This window comes from Rana temporaria, chromosome 10 (genome assembly GCF_905171775.1).
Source record: "Rana temporaria chromosome 10, aRanTem1.1, whole genome shotgun sequence".
Classification (NCBI taxonomy): Eukaryota; Metazoa; Chordata; class Amphibia; order Anura; family Ranidae; genus Rana; species Rana temporaria.
In genome coordinates, this window is record NC_053498.1 from 131,091,069 (window position 1) to 131,114,913 (window position 23,845).

Genomic DNA, 23,845 nt, shown 5'->3' on the forward strand with positions numbered 1-23,845 from the left:
ATTGAAGCCATGTTTGTGATAGTCTAGGCTAGGGTGCATTTTTTATTTAATTTTTTTTCATTTACTAACTAGTAGTACATCCTATTCTCATCATGAACGGAATAAACATAAGACTCATCAATTTACAGATTTTGCAATTATTTTCATACAAAGCTTTTATTCTAGTTCCGAAATCCTCACTGTTGAGGTAAAACGTGCATCAAAATTCTTGTTCCTCTTGTTTTGTGAAGACTGTAATGGTAACCTATGTTTGCCATAGACTTTAAAACTTTTTGTTTTTTATGTATATGTACACATATCATAAAGATAAAAATGTTGTGGACTCCCTAAGCATAATGCCTGTATGAGCCTGTTGGGACACCCCCTCCCCCTTGTGGCCAGAACAGCCTTCATTCTTCTAAGTAGGTTTTCCACAATACAAAAGAGCATTTGTGAGGCCAGGTTGGACAGATGAGAAGCAGTGTTGCCAACCTACCAAATTGGAATTTACTGGCACGACACCCGAAATTTACTGGCGCAGCCACGTTTTTACTGGCATTTCACAAAAGTTACTAAATTACATTTTTAGGTGCAAATTTCAGTATTTCGGCTACAAACAAGTACGCTAGGAAAATAGCAATGTGATTTAAGGTAGATATTAAGGTAAAAAAAAATATTTTTGTTATTTTCGATATAAGGGCAAATTATTTAGCCACATCACCCCCTGCCTCCATCCCCCTCTGTGGTGCCGCAATATTCCCCAGGCCCCCAATCACCCCCTGCCTCCATCCCCCTCTGCATTGCCACCAACAACCCCTGTCTCCATCCCCACCCTCTGCGATGCCACCAACACCCCCTGCCTCCAATCTCCCCCAGGCCCCCTGCCTCCAATCTCCCCCGTACTCCATTGCCCCCTGCCTTCATCCCCCTCTGCAGTGCCACCATCACCCCCTGCCTCCAATCTCCCCCCTCTGCAATGCCACCGCAGCCACCATCACCCCCTTCCTCCAATCTCCATGCACAGTTCCAAGCCGAACCAATCTCGGCTATTTTTACTGGCACATTTCCGCAACCACGGACATTTACCAACGTGGGGAAAAAGTGCCCATAAAAATACGGACAGTTGGCAACACTGATAAGACCTGACTCGTAATCAACATTTTAGTTCATCCGAAAGGTGATCGGTAGGATTGAGGGTCAGGGCTCTGTGCAGGCTACTCGGGTTAGACACCGAAATCCTCAACCCACATCTTCATGGAGCTGGCCGAGATTCAAACTGTGTACGGGCAGGCTGAATGTACAAAGTTGATCGATCAACTTGGGTACAACCAGCCTACTATGTTTTCCTCAGGTGAGCAATATTTACACAGCTAAGCCAGACTTTACTAATTCTTGCAGAATGGAGGATCTCCTTAAAGATGAATTATGGCAAATTCTACATCTATATGAAATCTATATACTGGGCAGGAAATGCTAAAGAAAAGTGTCTATTGCGCTTGTTTAGTCCGTGTATGTGAAATATGTGCATTTCAAGTATTGTGTGTGTGTGTGTGTGTGTGTGTGTGTGTGTGTATATATATATATAATATATATATATATAATTAATTATATAACAATCAATGCCTAATTCTGTATATCCAATAGAAAGCCGCTCATGTCTAATTGGGTCATATCACAGATTTTTCTACGGAAAAAATTTGGGATATTGCAGAAAATAAACACCTGCATACTTATATATTTTGCAGTGACCAATCAAAGATTACTTTTTTTGCCAGTAAGCTAGCCATAGATGGATTGATTTGTTTGGTTCAGAAAGAACCAACTGAATTTCCATCCATCTATGGCCATTTCCATTCCAGAGAAGGCAAGCTAATGGTTTCCTTTGATTAGGGCTGCAGAAATCTTTACCTGTTCTGCTTTTAAAAGCCAAAAACAATTTGTTGGGTAAAATTGAAGTGTACAAGTGTTGGGTGAGGGACATCGAAATCAAGAAGGTCTTTATGGTCGTGACGGTCTTGGGCTACACTGCCACCCGAGTGAGCTTAAAGTGGAAGTAAACCCATCGATTTAACAGTTTTTTAAAAAAATTCACATACCCGACACGTGCCATAAATGTTACTATAACATTGGTTGTGCTCTCAACCAAACTGTCAAGCCAGCCAATGGCTAGTGTCCTAACTGATCACGTGCACAGAATCATGGCAGTTGAAGATCAAACAAGAGGCCAAGATGGCAGCTTCTTTGGCTGAAAACGATAGGAGGGTTTACTTCCACTATAAGGAGAGCATTGTTGGACCAGTTGAGCCTAAAAGACCCCAGTCAGCCCCTCCTGCTGAGCCTTTAGTAGGAGGTTGTGTATTTCAGTTATGTATTTCCAAGAGATAAAAAAAAACAGGCCTTTGTTCACAGACCTAGCTGCTAATTATTTAGCATATTCACACCCTTCCTTCCCCGTAGACTGCCACTTCATGCCTATTTAGGAAAACATTTTGGAAGGGTAGTGCCTAAACCTTACAATTATCCTATTGTTATGAGGGGTATAGATGTTTGACCAAGATGTCTGGATTCATGGAGATGGCAGCTCTCCATGTCCAAGGGACTTCCATAGTTTGTACCTGGGCAAAATCTGAAGTTGAAAAGCCATACCAAAAATTATGTAGTAATATAATCCGAGGTGAGATGAAGGGCTTTGCCACAAAGCCAACATGTTTCGATGTTCATTGCCCTCTTCATCAGGACTTGAGAAAAAATAGATCATTGACTGAATACAAAATGTCTTGTGTTTTTGTTTTCCTTTTTTGTGTTTTTTTTTTATTGTTTTTTTCCTTTTTGTTAAATTTGTTGAAGTGCAGAATCTGGTTTAATTGGTGCTCTCTGACCCTGAAACACCTTATGCTAGTCTTTTTATCTTACCGTGAAACACCCCCCCCCCCCTATATCTGGACAATTAAAAGTGTGGTGCTTGAATTTCCGATTTTTTTCAGTCAAATGCCTATTTGTGGGAGCCAAAAAACGTTGTCTACCTTCACGTGTTCGGCCTGATGGGATCTAAACCGTAAAATATACTGGTATATATATATTTTTTCTTTTCTTGCAAACCTGCCTGTGTCATGAGCTGACCTAAAATCGTTAAATTTTTGACAATCCAAATAGACTGTTTTTAAAGTGTTCACCCATTAAACTGCAATCAAATGCCCCTTTCCTTTATATTTTATTTGACCCCCCCCCCTTTTTTTTTTTTTTTATTATATTTTATTGTTAAACCTCTGCCTTTAACTGTATAACAGAGAGATCTGTTCCAGTAAAACAGTACTTCAGCCATTGGTGGCCCTAGCGAGTCGTGTGTTTATTGTATGTTTTGTTCATGTAAATAAAGCTTTTTCAATTGTCATGTTCGAGGCCCGAAGCAAGGTTCTAGGAAGGAAATTTCAATAGGAATAGACTATTTTGATATTGTTCTTTTAAGAGGTTGATATATGTGTACATATCTATATTGTATATATGTGATGAAAATGGATTTGGCTTTTTTTTGTTTTACTTTTTAAATGTTTTTTTGTTTTTTCCTTTTTGTGCAACACTACCTTTTCCTCTCTGTACTGCTGTTTTACAGTCAGTGTTTTAATGTTTATACTTTTTTGTTATTGCACGGTTTAATACATTTTGCTGAATAAGACACGGCACAAACGCTTGTTAAACTGCAGTGCTGTCAGATTATTAAAAGTGTCGATGGGATTGTTGCTAACAGACCTGATATGCATGAAGGGCACTTAAAAAAAAAAAATAATAATAAAAAAAAAACTTGCTAACAGACTCCTTCATATACTGACCTCCTGACTGTTTTTTGTTCATCGGTGTATGTTTATGATCATGTGTACATGTAAGGGCCCTTTCACACCCGTGAGGATCCATGCCTTTCTCATCCGCTTGCTCAGCGGGGATCGCTCTGTTGATCCCTGCTGAGCCGGTAGATGAGAATGGGGGGGATCGGATGAACATGGACCGTCTGTCCGTGTTGATCCGTAGGCGGATGGAAAAAATAGGATTTCCCTTCGTCTGCAGAAGGGTGAAAGGGCCCTTATTTGCCTGAGACATCCACATTTTTACTCGCTGTTCCCTCCTTTTATTATTGTATTGTGTGTTTGCGCTCTCTAGTGGTTATCTATATATTGGGGGAATGGGATTAGCATCCTGCTTCAATAAAACGGCCACAAACCTAAAATCCAAACTGAGAATAGAAACCGAAAAAACAAAATGCATCAACAGAGCTTACTCATGTGAAAATCCCAATGCATGGATTTCTTCCGGTCTTCTCTGATTCCAAGGAAATCCTGATAGGTTAATTGGCCTCAGTGTATGAATGTTGGTTGGGGACCTTGGATTGTAAGCTTCCGAGGGCAGGGACTGATGTTAATGTACAATATGTTAAGCACTACATAAATTGTCAGCATGATATAAAGACCAATGATTAATAATGTTAACCACTTAAGACCCGGACCAAAATGCAGCTAAAGGACCTTGCCCCTTTTTGCGATTCGGCACTGCGTCGCTTTAACTGACAATTGCACGGTCGTGCGACGTGGCTCCCAAACAAAATTGGCGTCCTTTTTTTTCCCACAAATAGAGCTCTCTTTTGGTGGTATTTGATCACATCTGCGGTTTTTATTTTTTGCGCTATAAACAAAAATAGAGCGACAATTTTTGAAAAAAAATCAATATTTTTAACTTTTTTGCTATAATAAATATCCCCCAAAAATATATTAAAAAAATTTTTTTTTTTACTCAAGTTTAGGCCGATACGTATTCTTCTACCTATTTTTGGTAAAAAAAATCGCAATAAGCGTTTATCGGTTGGTTTGCGCAAAATTTATAGCGTTTACAAAATAGGTGATAGTTTTATTGCATTTTTATAAAAAAATTTTACTACTAATGGCGGCGATCAGCGATTTTTTTCGTGACTGCGACATTATGGCGGACACTTCGGACAATTTTGACACATTTTTGGGACCATTGTCATTTTCACAGCAAAAAATGCATTTAAAATGCATTGTTTATTGTGAAAATGACAGTTGCAGTTTGGGAGTTAACCACAGGGGGCGCTGATGGGGTTATGTGTTCCCTGAAGTGTGTTTGCAACTGTAGGGGGGTGTGGCTGTAGGTCTGACGTCATCGATTGTGTCTCCCTATAAAAGGGATGACACGATCGATGCAGCCGCCACAGTGAAGAACACACGGCTCTCCCCGTTCTTCAGCTAGAGCGCGCCCGCGACCCACGGCTGGGTACTAGTACAGGACGTGCCTGTACGTACATGTGCCCAGCCGTGCCATTCTGCCGAAATATATGTGCAGGAGGCGGTCCTTAAGTAGTTAAATGATCTGTAGATCCAGAAACATAGGCATATTTAGATTTTTCTTGTAACTTAAAACTGGATATACTTCTTTATGTTGCCTGAGTTGTTCACTAAGGCCACCATCACATCCAGGGCCCATTCACACCAGCGTGGTCTGCCGAATGCATACGTGTTGTGTTAAAGCCTGAAGTCCTTGGGAGGAGATCCTGTACTAACAATCCTGAAGTTAGTACAGTGAACTCCCCCATTGAGCTATTGTGTTCTGACAGGGGGATGTCTCCCCTGCCAGAACACACCATTCAGCTCTCTCAGCCAATAGGCTGAGAGTGCTGATCGGTAGCTGGTTGGCAGACATTTTTTCGGTCATGCTACTTTGACAGAAGCCAGACCGGGCCAAATATCGGGTGGTTTCTATTGAACCCGCCAAGACCACCTGACGTTTAGCCCGTGTGTATTGGCCTTTAAAGGGGGGTTGTAAACCTTATGTTTTTTTTTCACCTTAAAGCAGGGGTTCACCCAAAAAAAATTTTTTTGAACATCACCCGATCGGACCCCCAACCCCCGTCTAGGCAGTGACGTGCGGGCACGTTGTTCTGCCTGTCCATGCCGTTCTGCCGACGTATATGTACATGCGGCTGTCGTTAAGCGGTTAAGGAGCAACTTTTCTTTTTCTTATTCTGACTCTGTTTGCGAATGTTGTCTTGCAACACAAGCAGAATTCAAGCTAATGTGCCGTAGCGCATTTGGCCAGTTCGGGGGCGCCGGTGAAACTCTGAATGGTTCGGAGCTATTCTGAAATCCTTGGAATCACTTGGTTCCCGAGATCAGCCGAGCTGTCCCCGAAGCTCTCCTGCACCCCCTCACCTCTGGCCACATGCGGTATTGCATGCCATAGAAGTCCATGCAGAACAAATTCTCTTTGTTTCCATTAACGTCTATGGCACAGGTGTCAAACACAAGGCCCGCGGGCCGAATCCGGGCCCTCCAGGATATTTAATGTGGCCCTCGCACCTCTCCTGAAGCTGCAGGAGAGCTCCAGCCCTCCTCTGGTCCTCCTCCAGAACCTTACATTCTGCTTTTAAGCAATTAATCCAGCTTCTTCCCAGCAGCAGCAGAAGGAAAGGGGGGTGCACTGTAATGTAAGGGAGAGTGGGGGACTCAACTGCTGATGGTGGGGTGGCTCTTGACATCTAATATATGGGGTGGGTATGCGATGGACATCTAATCTTACAGATACAACCGGCCCTTTTGAGGGCAATCATCATGCTGATGCAGCCCACAATGAAATTGAGTTTGACACCCCTGGTCTATGGGGAAACTTGCTTTGATATGCAAGTGCTTTGGATTACAAGCCTTCTCCTGGAACAGATTATGCTCTTAATCCAAGGTTCCACTGTACTTGGGTCATCCTGGTACAGGTGCCACACCCCCTGAAAAATTCAGCCCAATGAAAAGGCCTTGTTTGCCCCATGGTAGATAGACCCCCTCCCAGGGCATATCAGTGAGGTCCCTTGCTGGTACCAATATGTTCTTCTCTGCTTTTGGTCTTCATCTGTCTTGGTTAGCCAGTGCACAATGGCACACCCCCACATGTACAGCTCATCATGGCACCATGCAGAGAATGTTCAGGGGTGCACTCGGTCTACATGCTATAAAAAAAAAAAAAAAAGAAGACAAATAGTCTGATAAGGTTTATTGCAGAAGAAACACTGCCTGCCCCCTCCAGAAGACAGTCTGCCAATTTGTGTGTTCCACTTTATAAAAAAAATGGGATATTCTTATTTTAGTCTTCTATGAAGTGTTTTCGGTCAGGGCACACCTAAGTTATAGACTTAGGGCTCTTTCACACGGAGCGGATCCGTAATTGATCTGCTCCGTTAGCCCGTTTGGCTCAGCGGGGATTCCTCCGTAATCCCCACTGAGCTGTCGGCGGACAGGGCGGTCCCCGCACACAGTGCAGAGACTGCCCTGTCTCTCCTCCGCTCTCCCCTATGGGGAATCGGATGAATACGGACCGTTTGTCCATACGTGTGAAAGGGCCCTTACACTTAGAAAAACAGCACATTGTTCAAGATCATTAAACAGGATCGCCACCTGCATAGGAAATGACGAAATCTGGCACCTCTATCAACTGTTTACCAAAGTTACTATTACTCTTTAAAAAGCACAGCCAATGGAGGTTAAAAATCACATGGATGGAAATATTGGATGTCCGACTCCAGGTAAAATATAAAACGTACAGCATTTTTTTTGTGTATCAATTGCCTTACTCATCAGTCTTTCTACAGTCAATAAACTCTCCGTCATGTTATCCTATGTGTCCATGCACACATAGGCTGTTATCAGCAGTTTTGGGCAGTGGCGTTTTTGAGCAGTAAAAAAACACAAAATAAATGGGTTCTGAGAGATGTTTTTCAGCTGTAAAAACGCTAATAAACGCGGAAAAACGCAAAAAAAAACACTTGAAAAAAAAGTTGAAAAAAGCTGAAAAACTCACTGCAAAGCTACTGGCGTTTTTAGAACGTTATTTTAACGTCCGGTGTGCATGAGGCTCATAGTCAGGCCCCATACTCACGACCAAACATGTCTGCTGAAACTGGTCCGCGGGCCAGTTTCAGCAGACATGTTCAGTCGTGTGTGGGCGCGAGCGGGCCGAATTCCAGCAAACATTTGCCCGCCGGGCCTTTTCCCAGCAGACAAATATTCCTGGACTTGTTTTAAAACAGCCCGCTGGAATTCAGCCCGCTCGGACATGTACGGTCGTCAGTACAGACCTACCGTACATGTCCAGGCGCCCGCCGTCCCTCGCATGCGTCGAATGACTTCGACGCATGCGTGGAAGCATTTTAAAGGCGGGCCGCCCACGTCGCTGCGTCATTGTCGCGGCGACACCGCGTCATCGACGCGGCGACACCGCGGACACGCCCCGCGTATTGTTTACACGCGGACTTCTGTACGATGGTGTGTACAACCATCGTACAGAAGCCCTCTGGCAGACATGTATGGTGAAAACGGTCCGACGGACCGCTTTCACCATACATGTTTGTTCGTGTGTACCCGGCCTCACAGTTTCTGCTGAGCAAAGCTAATTTATTGCCCTGAGAACCAGACATTTCCCCATGTGTGTCCTCTTCCTGCGCACTAGTCCTCTGACAAGGTCTCCTTCCTCGGGACCTATGGGAAAAGACCAATAGATGTCCATAGCAATTGAGTAGTGAGGTTCTCCATAGAAGCAGTTAGTTGTGGGGGTGCTAATATCCTGGATTTGGGCTTTAACCACTTCAGCCCCGGAGGATTTGGCTGCCCAATGACCGGGCCATTTTTTGTGATTCGGCACTGCGCCGCTTTAACTGACAATTGCGCGGTCGTGCGACATTGCACCCGAACAAAATTTACGCCCTTTTTTCCACCACAAATAGAACTTTCTTTTGGTGGCATTTGATCCTCTCTGCGATTTTTATTTTTTGTGCTATAAAAAAATAGAGCGACAATTTTGAACAAAAAGCAATATTTTTTACTTTTTGCTATAATAAATATCCCTAAAAAAAAAAAAAAAAAAAACATTTCCTTCTTAGTTTAGGCCGATACGTATTCTTCTACATAGTTTTGGTAAAAAAAAAACGCAATAAGCGTATATTGATTAGTTTGCGCAAAAGTTATAGCGTTTACAAAATAGGGGATAGTTTTATGGCATTTTTATAAAAATAATGTGTAAATGTCACAGGCAGGGAAGGGGTTAACCACTAGGGGGTGAGGAAGGGGTTAAAGGTACAATAACTTTTTTCTTAAATAGCTTCCTTAGTGCAGTCCTCCTTCACTTACCTCATCCTTCCATTTAGCTTTTAAATGTCCTTATTTCTTCTGAGAAATCCTCACTTCCTGTTCTTCTGTCTGTAACTCCACACAGTAATGTGAGGCTTTTTCCCTGGTGTGGAGTGTTGTGCTCGCCCCCTCCCTTGGACTACAGGAGAGTCAGGACGCTCTCTACGTTGCAGATAAAGAAACTGTGTTAGTGGGCATCCTGACTCTCCTGTAGTCCAAGGAATGGGGCGAGCATGACACTCCACACCAGGGAGAAAGCCTCGCATTACTGTGTGGAGTTACAGACAGAAGAACAGGAAGTGAGGATTTCTCAGAAGAAATAAGGACATTTATAAAAGCAAAATGGAAGGATGAGGTAAGTGCACTAAGGTAAAGGAAGCTATTTAGGAAAAAAAATCGTACCTCTACAACCTCTTTTAAGTGTGTCCTAAGGAGTGATTCTAACTGTGTCATGTCAGTCGTAGATCACCCCCCCCCCCCCAGTGATTACTGCTCCCGATGACAGGGAGTAGTAGATCACTGTCCTGTCACTAGGCAGAAAAGGGAAATGCCTTGTTTACAAACAGCTCCAAGACACGTTCGTGGGACACCGGCGGAAATCACGTCTGCGGGCACTGTCATGGATCTCACGGCAGGTATATAAGTACAGGAGGCGGTTAAAGGGTAACTAGCAAATAAAATAATATAGCATATACAATTGCGACACAAGTTGTATTGTAATTGAATTTTTTTTTTTATTATTATTAAAATGACCTTTTCTTCTCAATCTGTAGCTCTGTAATTTTCTGTCATTTCCTGCTTGTGTGATTGGCTCACTGTTTCCCCCCCCCCCCCCCCCAGAAGTCTGTGCTAAAATATAAATCGGATTTTGAGCATTCCCTGCAACAAAAATGTCATTTTTGGTGAATTACTCCCAAAGGGAAATCGTGTCTAAAGGGATGAAGGCCCAGCAAGTTTTATCATTAGAGCCCTGCAAGTGCAGCAGCTGTTACAAACACTCACATACAGATTCTCTGCATGGTGCCATGATGAGCTGTACATGGACACAGACAAACAAGCAGCTAATCCTTCAGAATAACCATCAATCACCCAGAGGGGGGTGACACAAGCTTTACAGCCTGCTGGATCGAGCCTCAAATATGAAAACAATGTTTTTAAACTCTATAACTAACTGATACCATTGTTTAAAGTCCAGGGTAAGTGAACTGCCTTAACCACGTCCCGCCCGGTCAATAGTCAGTTGACGTCCAGGAAGTGGTTGTGAAATCCTGACTGGACGTCTATTGACGTCCTGCAGGATTTCATGCTGGCACGCGCCCGTGGGGGGGCGCTCAGCGTGGCGATCCGCGTGTCAGTCTGACACCCTGCATCTCCGATCTCGGTAAAGAGCCTCCGGCGGAGGCTCTTTACCACGTGATCAGCCGTGTCCAATCACGGCTGATCACGATGTAAACAGGAACAGCTGTTGATGGCTCTTCCTCACTCGCGTCTGACAGACGCGAGTAGAGGAGAGCCGATCGGTGGCTCTCCTGACAGGGGGGGTTTGCGCTGATTGTTTATCAGCGCAGCCCCCCCTCGGATGCCCACACTGGACCACCAGGGAAGGGGGCAGTAAAAAAAAAAATATTTGAAAGAAGCCAATCAGTGCCCACGAATGGGCACTGGCTGGCAACATGGGCACTGGGATAAACAAGTAATGCCCTCAGTTTCCATCAGTGCCACCCCTCAGTGCCCATCTGTGCCACCCATAAGTACCCATCAGTGTCGCCTATGAATGCCCAGTGCCACCTATGAGTGCCCATCAATGCCGCTTTAAAGTAACGCAGTGCCGTATCGCAAAAAATGGCCTGGTCATTAAAGCAGAGCTCCACCCTAAAGTGGAACTCCCGCTGATCGGAACCCTCCCCCCTCCGGTGTCACATTTGACACCTTTCAGGGGGGAGGGGGTGCAGATACCTGTCTAAAGACAGGTATTTGCACCCACTTGCGGCCACACAGTCTCGGGCAGACTCCGGGCATGATGTCACCTCGTTGTGTGCTGGGAACACTCGGCTCCCAGTACACAGCGGGAGCCAATTAGCAGGTGCAGCGCAACTCGCGCATGCGCCGTAGGGAACCGGGCAGAGAAGCCGGAGCGCTTCACTTCCTGGTTCCCTCACCGGGGATGGCGGTGGGGGTAGCAGAGTGACAAGCGATCGCTCGTCCTCTGCTGCGGACGGCGCTGGACTCCAGGACAGGTAAGTGTCCTAATATTAAAAGTCAGCAGCTGCAGTATTTGTAGCTGCTGGCTTTTAATATATTTTTTTCAGCGGACATCCGCTTTAAGGGGGTAAATCCCTCCAGTACTTAAGTGGTTAATGACACCCCAAACATGGCTAGCAAATGCGTGTTTTCTTGTGCAAAACATACGGAAGGGTCAGTGCACAAATATGGTGCCTGAGCTACTTTGGGGTGTTTGTTGCATTCAATGAAATGCTGTGCGACAAACACAAAAAAAATAAAAAAGAGTGCATTGTACGAGTGTGAATCAGGTCATCCTATGCACGAAGGTGAAAATAAACCTGGCAACGACGGCCCCCCCGTTTTACTTACCTGAGCCCCGAGTCTGCTGTGCACCTCCCCCGGCGTCCTCTTCTCCTCCAAGTCTGGCCATTGATTGGCTAGATTTGCTAGCAGTGCAGCCATTGGCTCGCGCTGCTGTCAATCACATGCAATGATGCCAGGGGGCGGGGCCATGTGATATTGTCGGCGGCTATGGCCGCCGGCTGTATCACGGGAGCGCACCCGCAAGCTAATCCCCTTGGGAGAGCGCTTCCCATGAAGGGGGTTAGCTGATGCGGGGAGGAGCCGAGACAGCCGCCGAGGGACCCCAGAAGACGAGGATCGGGGGCCACTCTGTGCAAAACGAACTGCACAGTGGAGGTAATTATATGTCTGTTATTTTTTGACATACCAAATGATCATAGTTTGCATGCAGTAAAGAGATTGCCAAGCTCTGTGCCCCCCCAAAAAAAGACGCAGGAGCTTCTTTGGCGCGTTTTGTCACACGTAGGGCCTAATTTAATGAATGGATTGTCCAATGCTGTTGTGAAAAAAATGCTTGTGAGACAAGTAAAGGGGCTTTATTCTGTAGGAATGGGACTCCCCATCCCCATTTGTTTGCTTTAGGCCTGAGTCACACCAATGCATTTTTAGTGATTTTTGCACTACACTCCATATAACATGGTTTCCTATGGAACACGTTCTGTAGTGCAAAATGCAAAAAGCACTAATAATGCGTTAGGTGTGAATCAGGCCTGAGCGACCATTGCGCTGCATTTTCTTACTCCTGATCGCACTACTGACAGTACTGGCATTTTGCCCGAATTAAAAATGGCGCCCGGAAAGCCCGGTCACGCCGGAAGTGACGCAAACCCCGAGAGTAGCGCCTTGTAAGGTGACAGCTCCGCAGGGCAGGTCAGGTCTCATCATGGTGGAGCAGCTCCGGCGGGATTTCGCGCCCCCACAGGTCGATGTAGAGGAGGCAGCACGGTCCATGGAGGCGTTCTCCCGGGGACAGAGCTCGGAGGGGCGGCGGGTGGTGCTCATCACCTCGGGGGGCACGAAGGTCCCTCTGGAGTCCCGCACCGTGCGATTCCTGGATAACTTCAGCAGCGGCCGGAGAGGAGCCGCCTCAGCCGAGTACTTCCTCCGGGCCGGCTACGCCGTCATCTTCCTGCACCGGCACCGCTCCCTCTTCCCGTACTGCCGCCGCTACAGCAACCAGAACTGGCTGGACAGTCTCCGCCTACTGCCCGCCCCCGCGGGGGAGGAGCCCCGGGTGGAGGCGGAGCCGAGCTCTCTACCCGGCATAGTGCGAGTCCTGGAGGAGTATGAGAGGGTGAAGGGGGCGGGGCTAATGATGAGCCTGGAGTACCACACCCTCTCCGACTACCTGCACCTCCTACTGGCCGCCGCCAGGGCACTCAGTCCGCTAGGTGAGAGGTGATCCCACCCGCCCCCCCAACACCCTGCTACCCCCGGGGTCATCCCTCTACACCCGGGGTCACCCAACTACCCCCGGGGTCAACCCAACACCCCACTACACCCGGGGTCACCCAACTACACCCAGGGTCATCCCTCTACACCGGGGTCACCCAACTACCCCCGGGGTCATCCCACCACACCCACTACACCTGGGGTCATTCCTCTACACCAGGGGTCATCCCAACACCCACGCTACACCCGGGTCATCCCACCATCCCGCTACACCGGGTGCCATTCCACCACCCCCGCTACACCAGGTGCCATCCCACCACCCCCGCTACACCGGGTGCCATCCCAACTACACCCAGGGTCATCCCAACACCCCACTACACCTGGGGTCATTCCTCTACACCAGGGGTCATCCCAACACCCACGCTACACCCGGGTCATCCCACCATCCCGCTACACCGGGTGCCATTCCACCACCCCCGCTACACCAGGTGCCATCCCACCACCCCCGCTACACCGGGTGCCATCCCAACTACACCCAGGGTCATCCCAACACCCCACTACACCCGGGGTCATCCCTCTACACCCGGGGTCACCTAACTACCCCCGGGGTCATCCCACCACCCCCGCTACACCGGTTGCCATCCCACCACCCCCGCTACACCGGTTGCCATCCCACCACCCCCACTACACCGGTTGCCATCCCAACACCCCACTACACCCGAGGTCATCCCAACACCCCACTACACCCGAGGTCATCCCAACACCCCACTACACCCGAGGTCATCCCAACACCCCACTACACCTGGGGTCATTCCTCTACACCAGGGGTCATCCCAAAACCCACGCTACACCCGGTGGTCAACCCAACACCCCCGCTACACCCGGAGTCACCCCCGAGAACACCCCATAACACCTGGGGTGACCCCACGGTTACCCCAGAAGCTACCACCCAACTACACCCGGGGGAGCTGTCCCTTTCTGCCTGAGGGTTGTGCATTACAAGGGCCTGAGTCTGGAGTCAGTATTATGCCAGAGATTATCCCTTCATTACACCACCACCTTATCCATTACCTCCTGCCTGGGTGTCGGCACTATAATGGGCACATATCCCAGGTGGGCAGAACCCTTCCAGCTCGGGGTGTGTTCTATATAGTGGGCACTGATCAGGGTGAGGGACAGATGTAACTCTCTAATTTGTGCTCCTTATAATGAAACGAGTGAATGCCAAACCCTCGTGCTTTGCCCACCTAATGGGCCAAAGACAGGGGGTGGGGGGGTATCCTACCCTAGCAGTGTGATGCCTACCTGCCTGGATGTGTAGGGAGAGATCTGGCACTGCCATTTATGCATCTGCCAGTGGGTAGTACTATTTGATTGCCAGCCTTGGTGGTAGTGGTGGTGGTGGCGGCCTTCCCTTACTGACTAGATGTGTGATAATGGGCACATGGCTGGGTGTACTGGGGAGATCCGGCGCTGGTTGCTGGCCTGCTAGTCTCAGTGTGTCTTGCATGCCAAGCAATAGTGTAGCATTTTCCATACCAGCGGTATAGTATTGATGTTGGAGGCAGCCAGGCAGTTGGCCTTTTTAGAAGGAAGTCATTGCTGACATCTTTGGGCCAGATCCAGAGAGAATTGGATCCGCGCAGCGTATCAGAGATACGCTACGCCGCCGTACCTTACCTGGCGGAATTTCGAATCCTCAACGATTTAGCACCGTAAGTTACGGCGGCGTAGTGTATTTCTGGCGGCGGAATTCAAATCGGCGATCAGGGGGCGGGTTTCATTTAAATGAACTGCGCATGTGTTGTCCAGAAATTTCCCGCCGTGCTTTGCGCGAACTTAGACGTGAGTTGCGTCCATCCCTATTCACGGACGACTTACGCAAAAAGAAAAAAAATGTCAAATTTCGACGCGGGAATGACGGCCATACTTAACATGGCAAGTCTATCTATACGCGACGAAATAGCAGCTTTAACTATACGCCGGAAAAAGCCGACTACAGACGACGTTAGAAAATGCGACGGCCGCGCGTACGTTCGTGGATCGTCGTAAATCGCTAATTTGCATTCCAGACGCGGAAAACGACGCAAACTCCACCCATCGGGCGCCGAAGTATTGCATCTAAGATCCGAAGCCGTACGCCTGTCGGATCTTACCCAGATGCCGTCATATCTTGGTTTGAGGATTCAAACTAAAGATACGACGCGGGAAATTTGAAAGTACGCCGGCGTATCAGTAGATACGCCGGCGTACTCTCACTGTGGATCTGGCCCTAAGTTTTTAGGATTCTCAGAGCCAGAGAGTATTCCAGCCGACGGCGCTGATTGGAGGAGATCATCTCGGGGATCTTGTGGCCGTTTCCATCATATCTGTGGGCATTATGAAGCCCAGTCCATGTTTCTTCCTGGTTTTCAGGGAAAGGTGCATGCTGGGTGATTTTTAGGCACAGTAATGCCCAGAGACTCCTGGGAAATGAGTGTCATCATTTCCCAGGAGGCAATGGGGGTCTTAGGACAGGAAGTTCTACCACCTTGGACTAGGAAATGGGCAGATTACGAAATCTGCCTAGTAACAGCAATATAGAAGCGAGTAAAAAAAAAAAAATGTAAGAATTATTTATTTATTTTTTACATTAACTACCTAAAGACCCGCGTATTGTAAATGTACGTCTTCTTTTTAAACATGGATATCTCAGTAACGGCAGCAGCTGCTGCCACAACTGAGATATCCATGTTTTCAGCGGGCGGCCGTGTAAACGATAACGGCGGTCTCCGCGGCGGATTCGCCGCAAGATCGCCGTTATCGGTGGCGGGAGAGGGCCCGCCGCTTTTCCGCGCCCTCCGCCGCTTACCAGAGCCGTCGGTAGCGGCGGAGGAGATCCGATGCTGCCGCCTGGAGAGTGAGGACTTGAGTGAGGGCAAGATGGCCCCCACCCGTCCTCATAGCTCTGCTGGGCGGAAGTGACGTCAAAACGTCAGTCCCGCCCAGCCTCTTAAAGAGACAATTTTTTTTTAGTCATTTTTTTAAATGACAAATTTTCCTTTTTTTTTTTTTTTTTTGCATTTAAGCCTAAATATGAGATCTGAGGTCTTTTTGACCCCAGATCTCATATTTAAGAGGACCTGTCATGCTTTTTTCTATTACAAGGGATGTTTACATTCCTTGTAATAGGAATAAAAGTGATCATTTTTTTTTTTTTTTTATATTTTAGTGTAAAAAATAATAAAATCAATAAAATTAAATAAGAAAACAAAAAAAAAAATTTTTTAAAGCGCCCCGTCCTGACGAGCTCGCGCGCGGAAGCGAACGCATACGCGAGTAGCGCCCGCATATGAAAACGGTGTTCAAATCACACAAGTGAGGTATCGTCGCGATCGTTAGAGCGAGAGCAATAATTATAGCCCTAGACCTACTCTGTAGCTCACAAAATGCAACTTATAGAATTTTTTAAACGTCGCCTATCTAGATTTTTAAGGGTAAAAGTTTGACGCCATGCCACGAGCGGGCGCAATTTTAAAGCGTGACATGTTGGGTATCATTTTACTCGGCGTAACATTATCTTTCACAATATATAAAAAAATTGGGCCAAATTTATTGTTGTCTTATTTTTTAATTCAAAAAAGTGAATTTTTTCCAAAAAAAGTGCGCTTGTAAGACTGCTGCGCAAATACGGTGTGACAAAAAGTATTGCGATGACCGCCATTTTATTCTCTAGGGTGTTAGAAAAAAATATATATAATGTTTGGGGGTTTTAAGTAATTTTCTAGCAGAAAAAACTGTTTTAGTCTTGCAAACACCAAATCTGAAAAACACCTAAGGTCTTAAGTGGTTAAAGGCAAGCTGTTCATAAAAGGTTTGTTTTTAGGGTGGAACTCCGCTTTAAATTGTTTATTTTATATGTAGCTAATTTCCTTATTTTTATTTCAGGATCGAACGCCATGTTCTACTTGGCTGCAGCAGTGTCAGACTTCTACATCCCAGCATCAGAGATGCCAGAACATAAAATCCAGTCCTCTAGTGGTCCTCTGCAGGTACTCCATGCACTCTCTATGCGCACTCTCTATACACTCCATGCACTCTCTATGCGCACTCTCTGCACACCATGCACACTCTATACACACTCTATGCACACTCTGGCCCAGATTCTCATAGGACTTACGACGGCGCAGCGCCATGTACGCCGTCGTAAGTCCTAATCCGACCCGTCGTATCTATGCGACTGATTCTTAGAATCTGTTACGCATTGATATCCATTAGATCCGACAGGAGTAAGTCTCTTACGCCGTCGGATCTAAACTGCAATTTATTTTTTTGACCGCTAGGTGGCGCTTCCGTCGGATTCCCCGTCGAGTATGCAAATTAGCTAGATACGCGAATTCCCGAACGTACCTGCGGCCGACCCAGTAAAGTTACGACGTTTACGTTAGGCTTTTCCCGGCGTAAAGTTGCCCCTGGCTCTATGAGGCGCAGCCAATGTTAAGTATGGCCGTCGTTCCCGCTTCCAAATTTTAAAAAGTTGCGTCGTTTGCGTAAGTCGTCCGTGAATGGGGCTGGACGTCATTTACGTTCACGTCGAAACCAATGACGTCCTTGCGACGTCATTTGGAGCAATGCACACTGGGATATTTTACGGACGGTGCATGCGCTGTTTGTTCGGCGCGGGGACGCGCTTCATTTAAATGATACACGCCCCCTACCCGCCGAATTTGAATTCCGCCAGGTGATTTACGCTACGCCGCCGCAACTTTACAGGCAAGTGCTTTGTGAATAAAGCACTTGCCTGAAAAACTTGCGGTGGCGTAACGTAAATCGGATACGTTACGCCGCCTCAGAGATACGCCCAGTGTACAAGAATCTGGGCTTCTATGCACTCTCCATGCACTCTCTATGCACTCTCTATGCACTCTCTATGCACTCTCCATGCACTCTCCATGCACTCTCTATGCACTCTCCATATACTCTCACTATAAACCTGGAGAATTATTGTGTAGTATTTACATCAAAATGAGAAGGCAACTGCGACCAAGTTCCTTCTCACTTTGATGTCACTGCGGTAGCGAGCCGGGGCCAGCATCTGAGTATTCCATTACATACCACACCTGAGCGGGATCCTGTTCTTTATCTTTAGTTAAGTATTTACAGTGCCTTTAAACAGGGCTCGACAAACCCCGGGCGCCAGATCGCAATTGCGACTAGAATTAGCGACCTGGGGCGGCACAGCTGGGGTACCCTGTCTCCGTGCGCACCCCCCCTTGCGTCGGCCCAGCCGGTAATTGAGGCTGCGGCTTTGTGGCCTTCTGCAATCCTATGGTTCCTTCAGGAATCTGGCGCCTTCTTGTGGTGCCCGCTGGTATAACAAGACAACCAGCAATGCTAATGGAGCTTCCTTGCCTGTTTCCATCTCCTTCCCTTTACTTAAAAGTTAGAACCCCCAAACATTATATATATTTTTTATTCTAACACCCTAGAAAAAAAAAAGGCTGTCGTTGCAATACTTTCTGTCACACCGTATTTGCGATGCGGTCTTACAAGAGCACATATTTGGGAAAAAATACACTTTTTTCAAATTAAAAAATAAGACCACAGTAAAGTTAGCCCAATTTATTTAATATTGTGAAAGATAATGTTACGCCGAGTAAATTGATACCCAACATGTTACGCTTCAAAATTGCGTCCGCTCGTGGAATGGCGACAAACTTTTACCCTTTAAACTCTCCATAGGCGACATTTAAAAAATTCTACAGGTTGCATGTTTTGAGTTACAGAGGAGGTCTAGTGCTAGAATTATTGCTCTCGCTCGAACGATCGTGGCAATACCTCACATGTGTGGTTTGATCACCACTTTCATATGCGGGCGCTACTCACGTATGCGTTCGCTTCTGCACACGAGACGGGGCGCGTTCCTGGCTTCTAACTTTTTCAGCTGGCTCCTAGATTCCAAGCAAATTTGTCAAGCCCTGCTTTAAAATTTTCCACATTTTGTCATGTTACAACCAGAACTGTAAATGTATTTTATTGGGATTTTATGTGATAGACCAACACAAAGTGGCACATAATTGTGAAGTGGAAGGAAAATGATAAATGGTTTTCATTTTTTTTTTTTACAAATAAATATGTGAAAAGTGTGGTGTATATTTGTATGGCGCCCCCCGGAGTCAATACTTTGTAGAACCGCCGTTGACTACAATTACAGCTGCAAGTCTTTTTGGGGATGTCTCTACCAGCTTTGCACATCTAGAGAGGGACATTTCTGCCCATTCTTCTTTGCAAAATATCTCAAGCTCTGTCAGATTGGATGGAGAGCGTCTGTGAACAGCAATTTTCAAGTCTCAATGTGATTTAGGTCTGGACTTTGACTGGAACATTCTAACACATGAATATGCTTTGATCTAAACCATTCCATTGTAGCTCTGGCTGTATGTTTAGGGTTGTTGTCCTGCTGGAAGGTGAACCTCTGCCCCATTCTCAATTCTTTTGTAGGCTAACATCTTTCCATCAACTCTGACCAGCTTTCCTGTCCCTGCTGAAGAAAAGCATCCCCACATCATGATGCTGCCACCACCATGTTTCACAGTGGGGATGGTGTGTTCAGGGTGATGTGCAGTGTTAGTTTTCCGCCACACAAAGGGCCAGATTCAGAGACACTTACGACGGCGTATCAGTAGATACGCCGTCGCAAGTCTGAATGTGCGCCGTCGTATCTTTAAGCGTATTCTGGAAACCAGATACGCCTGAATTTGGCCAAGATACGACCGACGTAAGTCTCCTACGCCGTCGTATTTTAGGTGCATATTTACGCTGGCCGCAAGGGGCGCTTCCGTTGATTTACGCGTCGAATATGTAAATGAGCTAGATACGCCGATTCACGAACGTGCGTACGCCCGTCGCAGTAAGCTACGCCGTTTACGTAAGACATACGCCGGCATAAAGATAAAACAGCTCATGCAAGGTATGGACATCGGAAATGCCGTTGACTTTTACGTCGTTTACGTAAGTTGTATGTGAATGGGGCTGGGCGTAAGTGAGGTTTCACGTCGTACGCATTGTGACGTCGTATCGTACGGAGTATTTGCGACGTGATTCTGAGCATGCGCCGTTCGTTCGGCCATGCATTCACATGGGGTCACGATTCATTTGAATACAACACGCCCACTGCCTTGCTACTTTGAATTACGCGGGCTTACGCCGGCCCATTTACGTTACGCCGGCGTACATATGGGAGCAAGTGCTTTGTGAATACAGTACTTGCCTCTCAATGTTTCGTCGGCGTAGCGCATATGAGATGCGCTACGCCTAACTAAAGATGCGCCCGTCTATGTGAATCTGGCCCATAGTGTTTTGCTTTTAGGCCAAAAAGTAAAATTTTGGTCTCATCTGATCAGAGCACCTTCTTCCACGTGTTTGCTGTGTCCCTCACATGGCTTCTCACAAACTGCAAACTGCACTTCTTATGTTTTTTTTTTTTTTTTTTTTCAACAATGGCTTCTTCTTGCCACTCTTCCATAAAGGGCAGATTTGTGGAGAGACCACTAATAGTTGTCCTGTGGACAGATTCTCCCACCTGATCTGTGGATCTCTGCAGCTCCTCCAGAGTTACCATGGGCCTCTTGGCTGCTTTTCTGATGAATGCTCTCCTTGCCCGGCCTGGTCAGTTTAGGTGGACGGCCATGTCTTGCTAGGTTTGCAGTTGTACCGTACTTTTTCCATTTTCAGATGATGAATTGAACAGAGCTCCGTGAGATGTTCAGAGCTTGGGGCATTTTTTTATAGCCTAATCCTGCTTTATATTTCTCCACAACATTATCCCTGACCTGTATTCCTTGGCCTTCATGATGCTGTTTGTTCGCTAAGGTTCTCTAACAAACCTCTGATGGCTTCACATAACAGCTGTATTTATACTGAGATTAAATTGCACACAGGTGGACTCTATTTACTAATTAGGTGACTTCTGAAGGCAATTGGTTCCACTAGATTTTAGTTTGGGGGAAAGTGGAACTTCAGATTACAAGTAACGCGGTTAACAAGCGTTTCCCAATACGAGCACTGGGCCGGATTCGGAAAGAGATACAACGGCGTATCTCTGAGTCTGGCCGGTCGTATCAATGCGACGGATTCATAGAATCAGTTACGCATAGATCTCCCTAAGATCCGCCAGGTGTAAGTGTCTTACACCGTCGGATCTTAGGCTGCAATTCCAGGCTGGTCGCTAGGTGGCGCTTCCGTATGTTTTACGCAAGGAATATGCAAATTAGGATTTACGCCGATTCAGAAGCGAACGACAGCCCGGCGCTTTTTTTTACGTCGTTTGTGTTCGGCTTTTTCTGGCGCCGAGTTTTGAATTTTTTACGCCGTTTGCGTAAGTTGTTCGCGAATACGGCTGGATGTCATTTACGTTCACGTCAAAACCAATGACGTCCTTGCGACGTCATTTAGAGCAATGCACACTGGGATATTTTACGGACGGCGCATGCATCGTTCAACTAAAACGTAAAAAACGTGGGGTCAACACAAATTTCAATAAAACACGCCCCCTACATCCCCATTTGAATTATGCGGCGTTACATCGCCGTAACTAAGGGCGCAAGTTCTTTCTGAATAAAGAACTCGCGCCCAAAGTTAGAGTGGCGTAACGTATCGGAGATACGTTACGCGGGCCGGACAGATACGCTCAGGTATCTAAATCCGGCCCACTGTGTTTAAAAAAAAAAAAATCCTAACTCGGTTTGCAAGTGTTGTCTAGCAAATCGAGCAGGATTCAGGCCAAAGTGGTGTGCAGTACCGCGTTCGGCCTGAGGTGGGGGGGGGGGGCCCGGAGCTGAACGCAAATGTTCGGAAAGACACGGAAATTCTCTGTTCTCGAACCTTTCTGAGGTTTGCTGAGGTGTCCTCGGGCCCTTCCGACTGTTTCCTAGGCTTTTTGGCGCCCCCCACCTCTGGCCGCATGCGGTATTGCATGCCATTGAAGTCAATGCGGAACAAATTATTTTCATCTCCATTGACTTCAATGGGGAAACTCGCTATGATATGCGAGTACTTTGGATTACGAGCATTCTCCTGGAACGGACAATGCTCGTTTTCTGAGGTTCCACTTATACAGGGGGCTGAATACAAATGCACGCCACACTTTTTAGATATTTATTTGTAAAAAATTGTGAAAACCATTTATCATTTTCCTTCCACTTCACAATGATGTGCCACTTTGTGTTGACCCATCACATAAAATCCCAATAAAATACATTTACCTCTTTCGTTGTAACATGACATGTGTAAAATTTTAAGGGGTATGAATACTTTTTCAAGGCACTTTACAGTTCCATTAGATCTATATGGTGCATTGTGCAGCCGGTGTGTTCTCTTAGTAGCGGTAATCTTTTAGGATCAGCCCCAGGCTGCAATGTCTGACTGCCCTTGACTGGTTTGAATCCCGATCCCATCTGCCTGCAGTTTGCATGTTCTCTCTGTGCCTGCGTGGGTTTCCTCCGGGTACTCCGGCTTCCTCCCACACTCCAAAGACATGCTGGTAGGTAAATTGGATCTTGTCCAAATTGGCCCAGTATATATATATATATCTGTGTGTATGACTGTGTCCCCCAAGCGTGTCGAGATCCTATGGGGTAAAATGACCGCACCAGCCAAGCAGACTCTGGCTGGAAAACGCCTAGAGGCGATTCAGTTCGCATGTGTAGCGCCAAACAAGTCATTCATTCATTCATTAGTGAATCTGTGTACCCCCCCCCCCCCCAAATAGATTTTTTGAACCCTGCATGTATGGGGGGGGGGAAATGAGTCGACTCACAGCAGAGCTCCATCTATGATGGGACCAGGGATAGTATTGATCTCTACTCTGGGGTCTCAGACAGGAATGAAGTTAGGGCAGGGAGACGAGTTCTGCTTCATTCTACTGCAACCAAAAATTGTCCTTTTTGGATTTCAGATTACAATGAAGATGGTTCCTAAAATGCTCTCGCCATTGGTGAAAGACTGGGCCCCCAAAGCCTTTGTCATTTCTTTTAAACTGGAAACCGACCCGGAGATATTAATCGAGAGAGCTCGGAAAGCCCTGGAAACCTACCGCCACCAGGTTGTGGTGGCCAACGTGCTGGATACGCTGAGATCCTACGTAATGGTCGTGACCAACACAGAAGACACCAAGCTTTTTGTATCCGACGAAGAGGAGAGCTTGGGTATAGAGATCGAGGATAAGATCATCAATGACTTGACTGCACGGCATAAAAATTTCATTGAGCAGACCGATTCGTACTCCAAATTCAGTCAAGCGCTGTGATGACTCTCCATGGGTCAGGGCACTCTAGTACTACTTCTGAAGATCAGAAAAGGCCGTTGTATAGGATGATGTGCCATGCAACACCCTCACAAACTTTTCTTGGCCATTCCGTCCATGGTGAGGCATCTGTACCCGGTATACTGCTTGCCAGTTGCTGGAAAGCACAGCAAGTCTCTACTAATTTACCCAACAGGTGAGAGGTGGCACTGGGACCAGCAGGGGAGAGAAATCAAGTTCTCGTAGACAGTCCGATCAGCCAAATCTGGTCTTCGCAACTACATTAATGTCTGTTTATTCATACTGCTGTATGCAATGTAAATATTAAAACTGAGATATCAAAATCTGTATTTAGTGGAGTGATTGTATTGTGCACAGGAACCTCTATGGGCCTCACCCATAAAGAACCACGTGTGTTGCCCAAAGTAGCTCTTTC

General features: G+C 46.6%; 1 protein-coding gene across 1 annotated transcript; it reads left to right on the forward strand.

The window, feature by feature from the left end:
* The first annotated feature begins 12,564 nt into the window (after positions 1-12,564).
* Positions 12,565-23,759, forward strand: PPCS (phosphopantothenoylcysteine synthetase). Its single transcript, XM_040326276.1, has 3 exons — positions 12,565-13,126; positions 17,055-17,158; positions 23,062-23,759. The coding sequence occupies exons 1-3, from the start codon at positions 12,619-12,621 to the stop codon at positions 23,410-23,412; spliced, it is 963 nt and encodes a 320-aa protein (XP_040182210.1). The 5' UTR covers positions 12,565-12,618; the 3' UTR covers positions 23,413-23,759.
* Positions 23,760-23,845: the final 86 nt, after the last annotated feature.

Excerpts from the sequence above, each read along its gene's own strand:
- PPCS (XM_040326276.1), top strand. The coding sequence starts at position 12,619 with ATGGTGGAGCAGCTCCGGCGGGATTTCGCGCCCCCACAGGTCGATGTA. Across the intron at positions 13,127-17,054 it reads CAGGGCACTCAGTCCGCTAG|GATCGAACGCCATGTTCTAC; the intron begins GTGAGAGGTGAT and ends TTTTTATTTCAG. Across the intron at positions 17,159-23,061 it reads CCTCTAGTGGTCCTCTGCAG|ATTACAATGAAGATGGTTCC; the intron begins GTACTCCATGCA and ends TTTGGATTTCAG.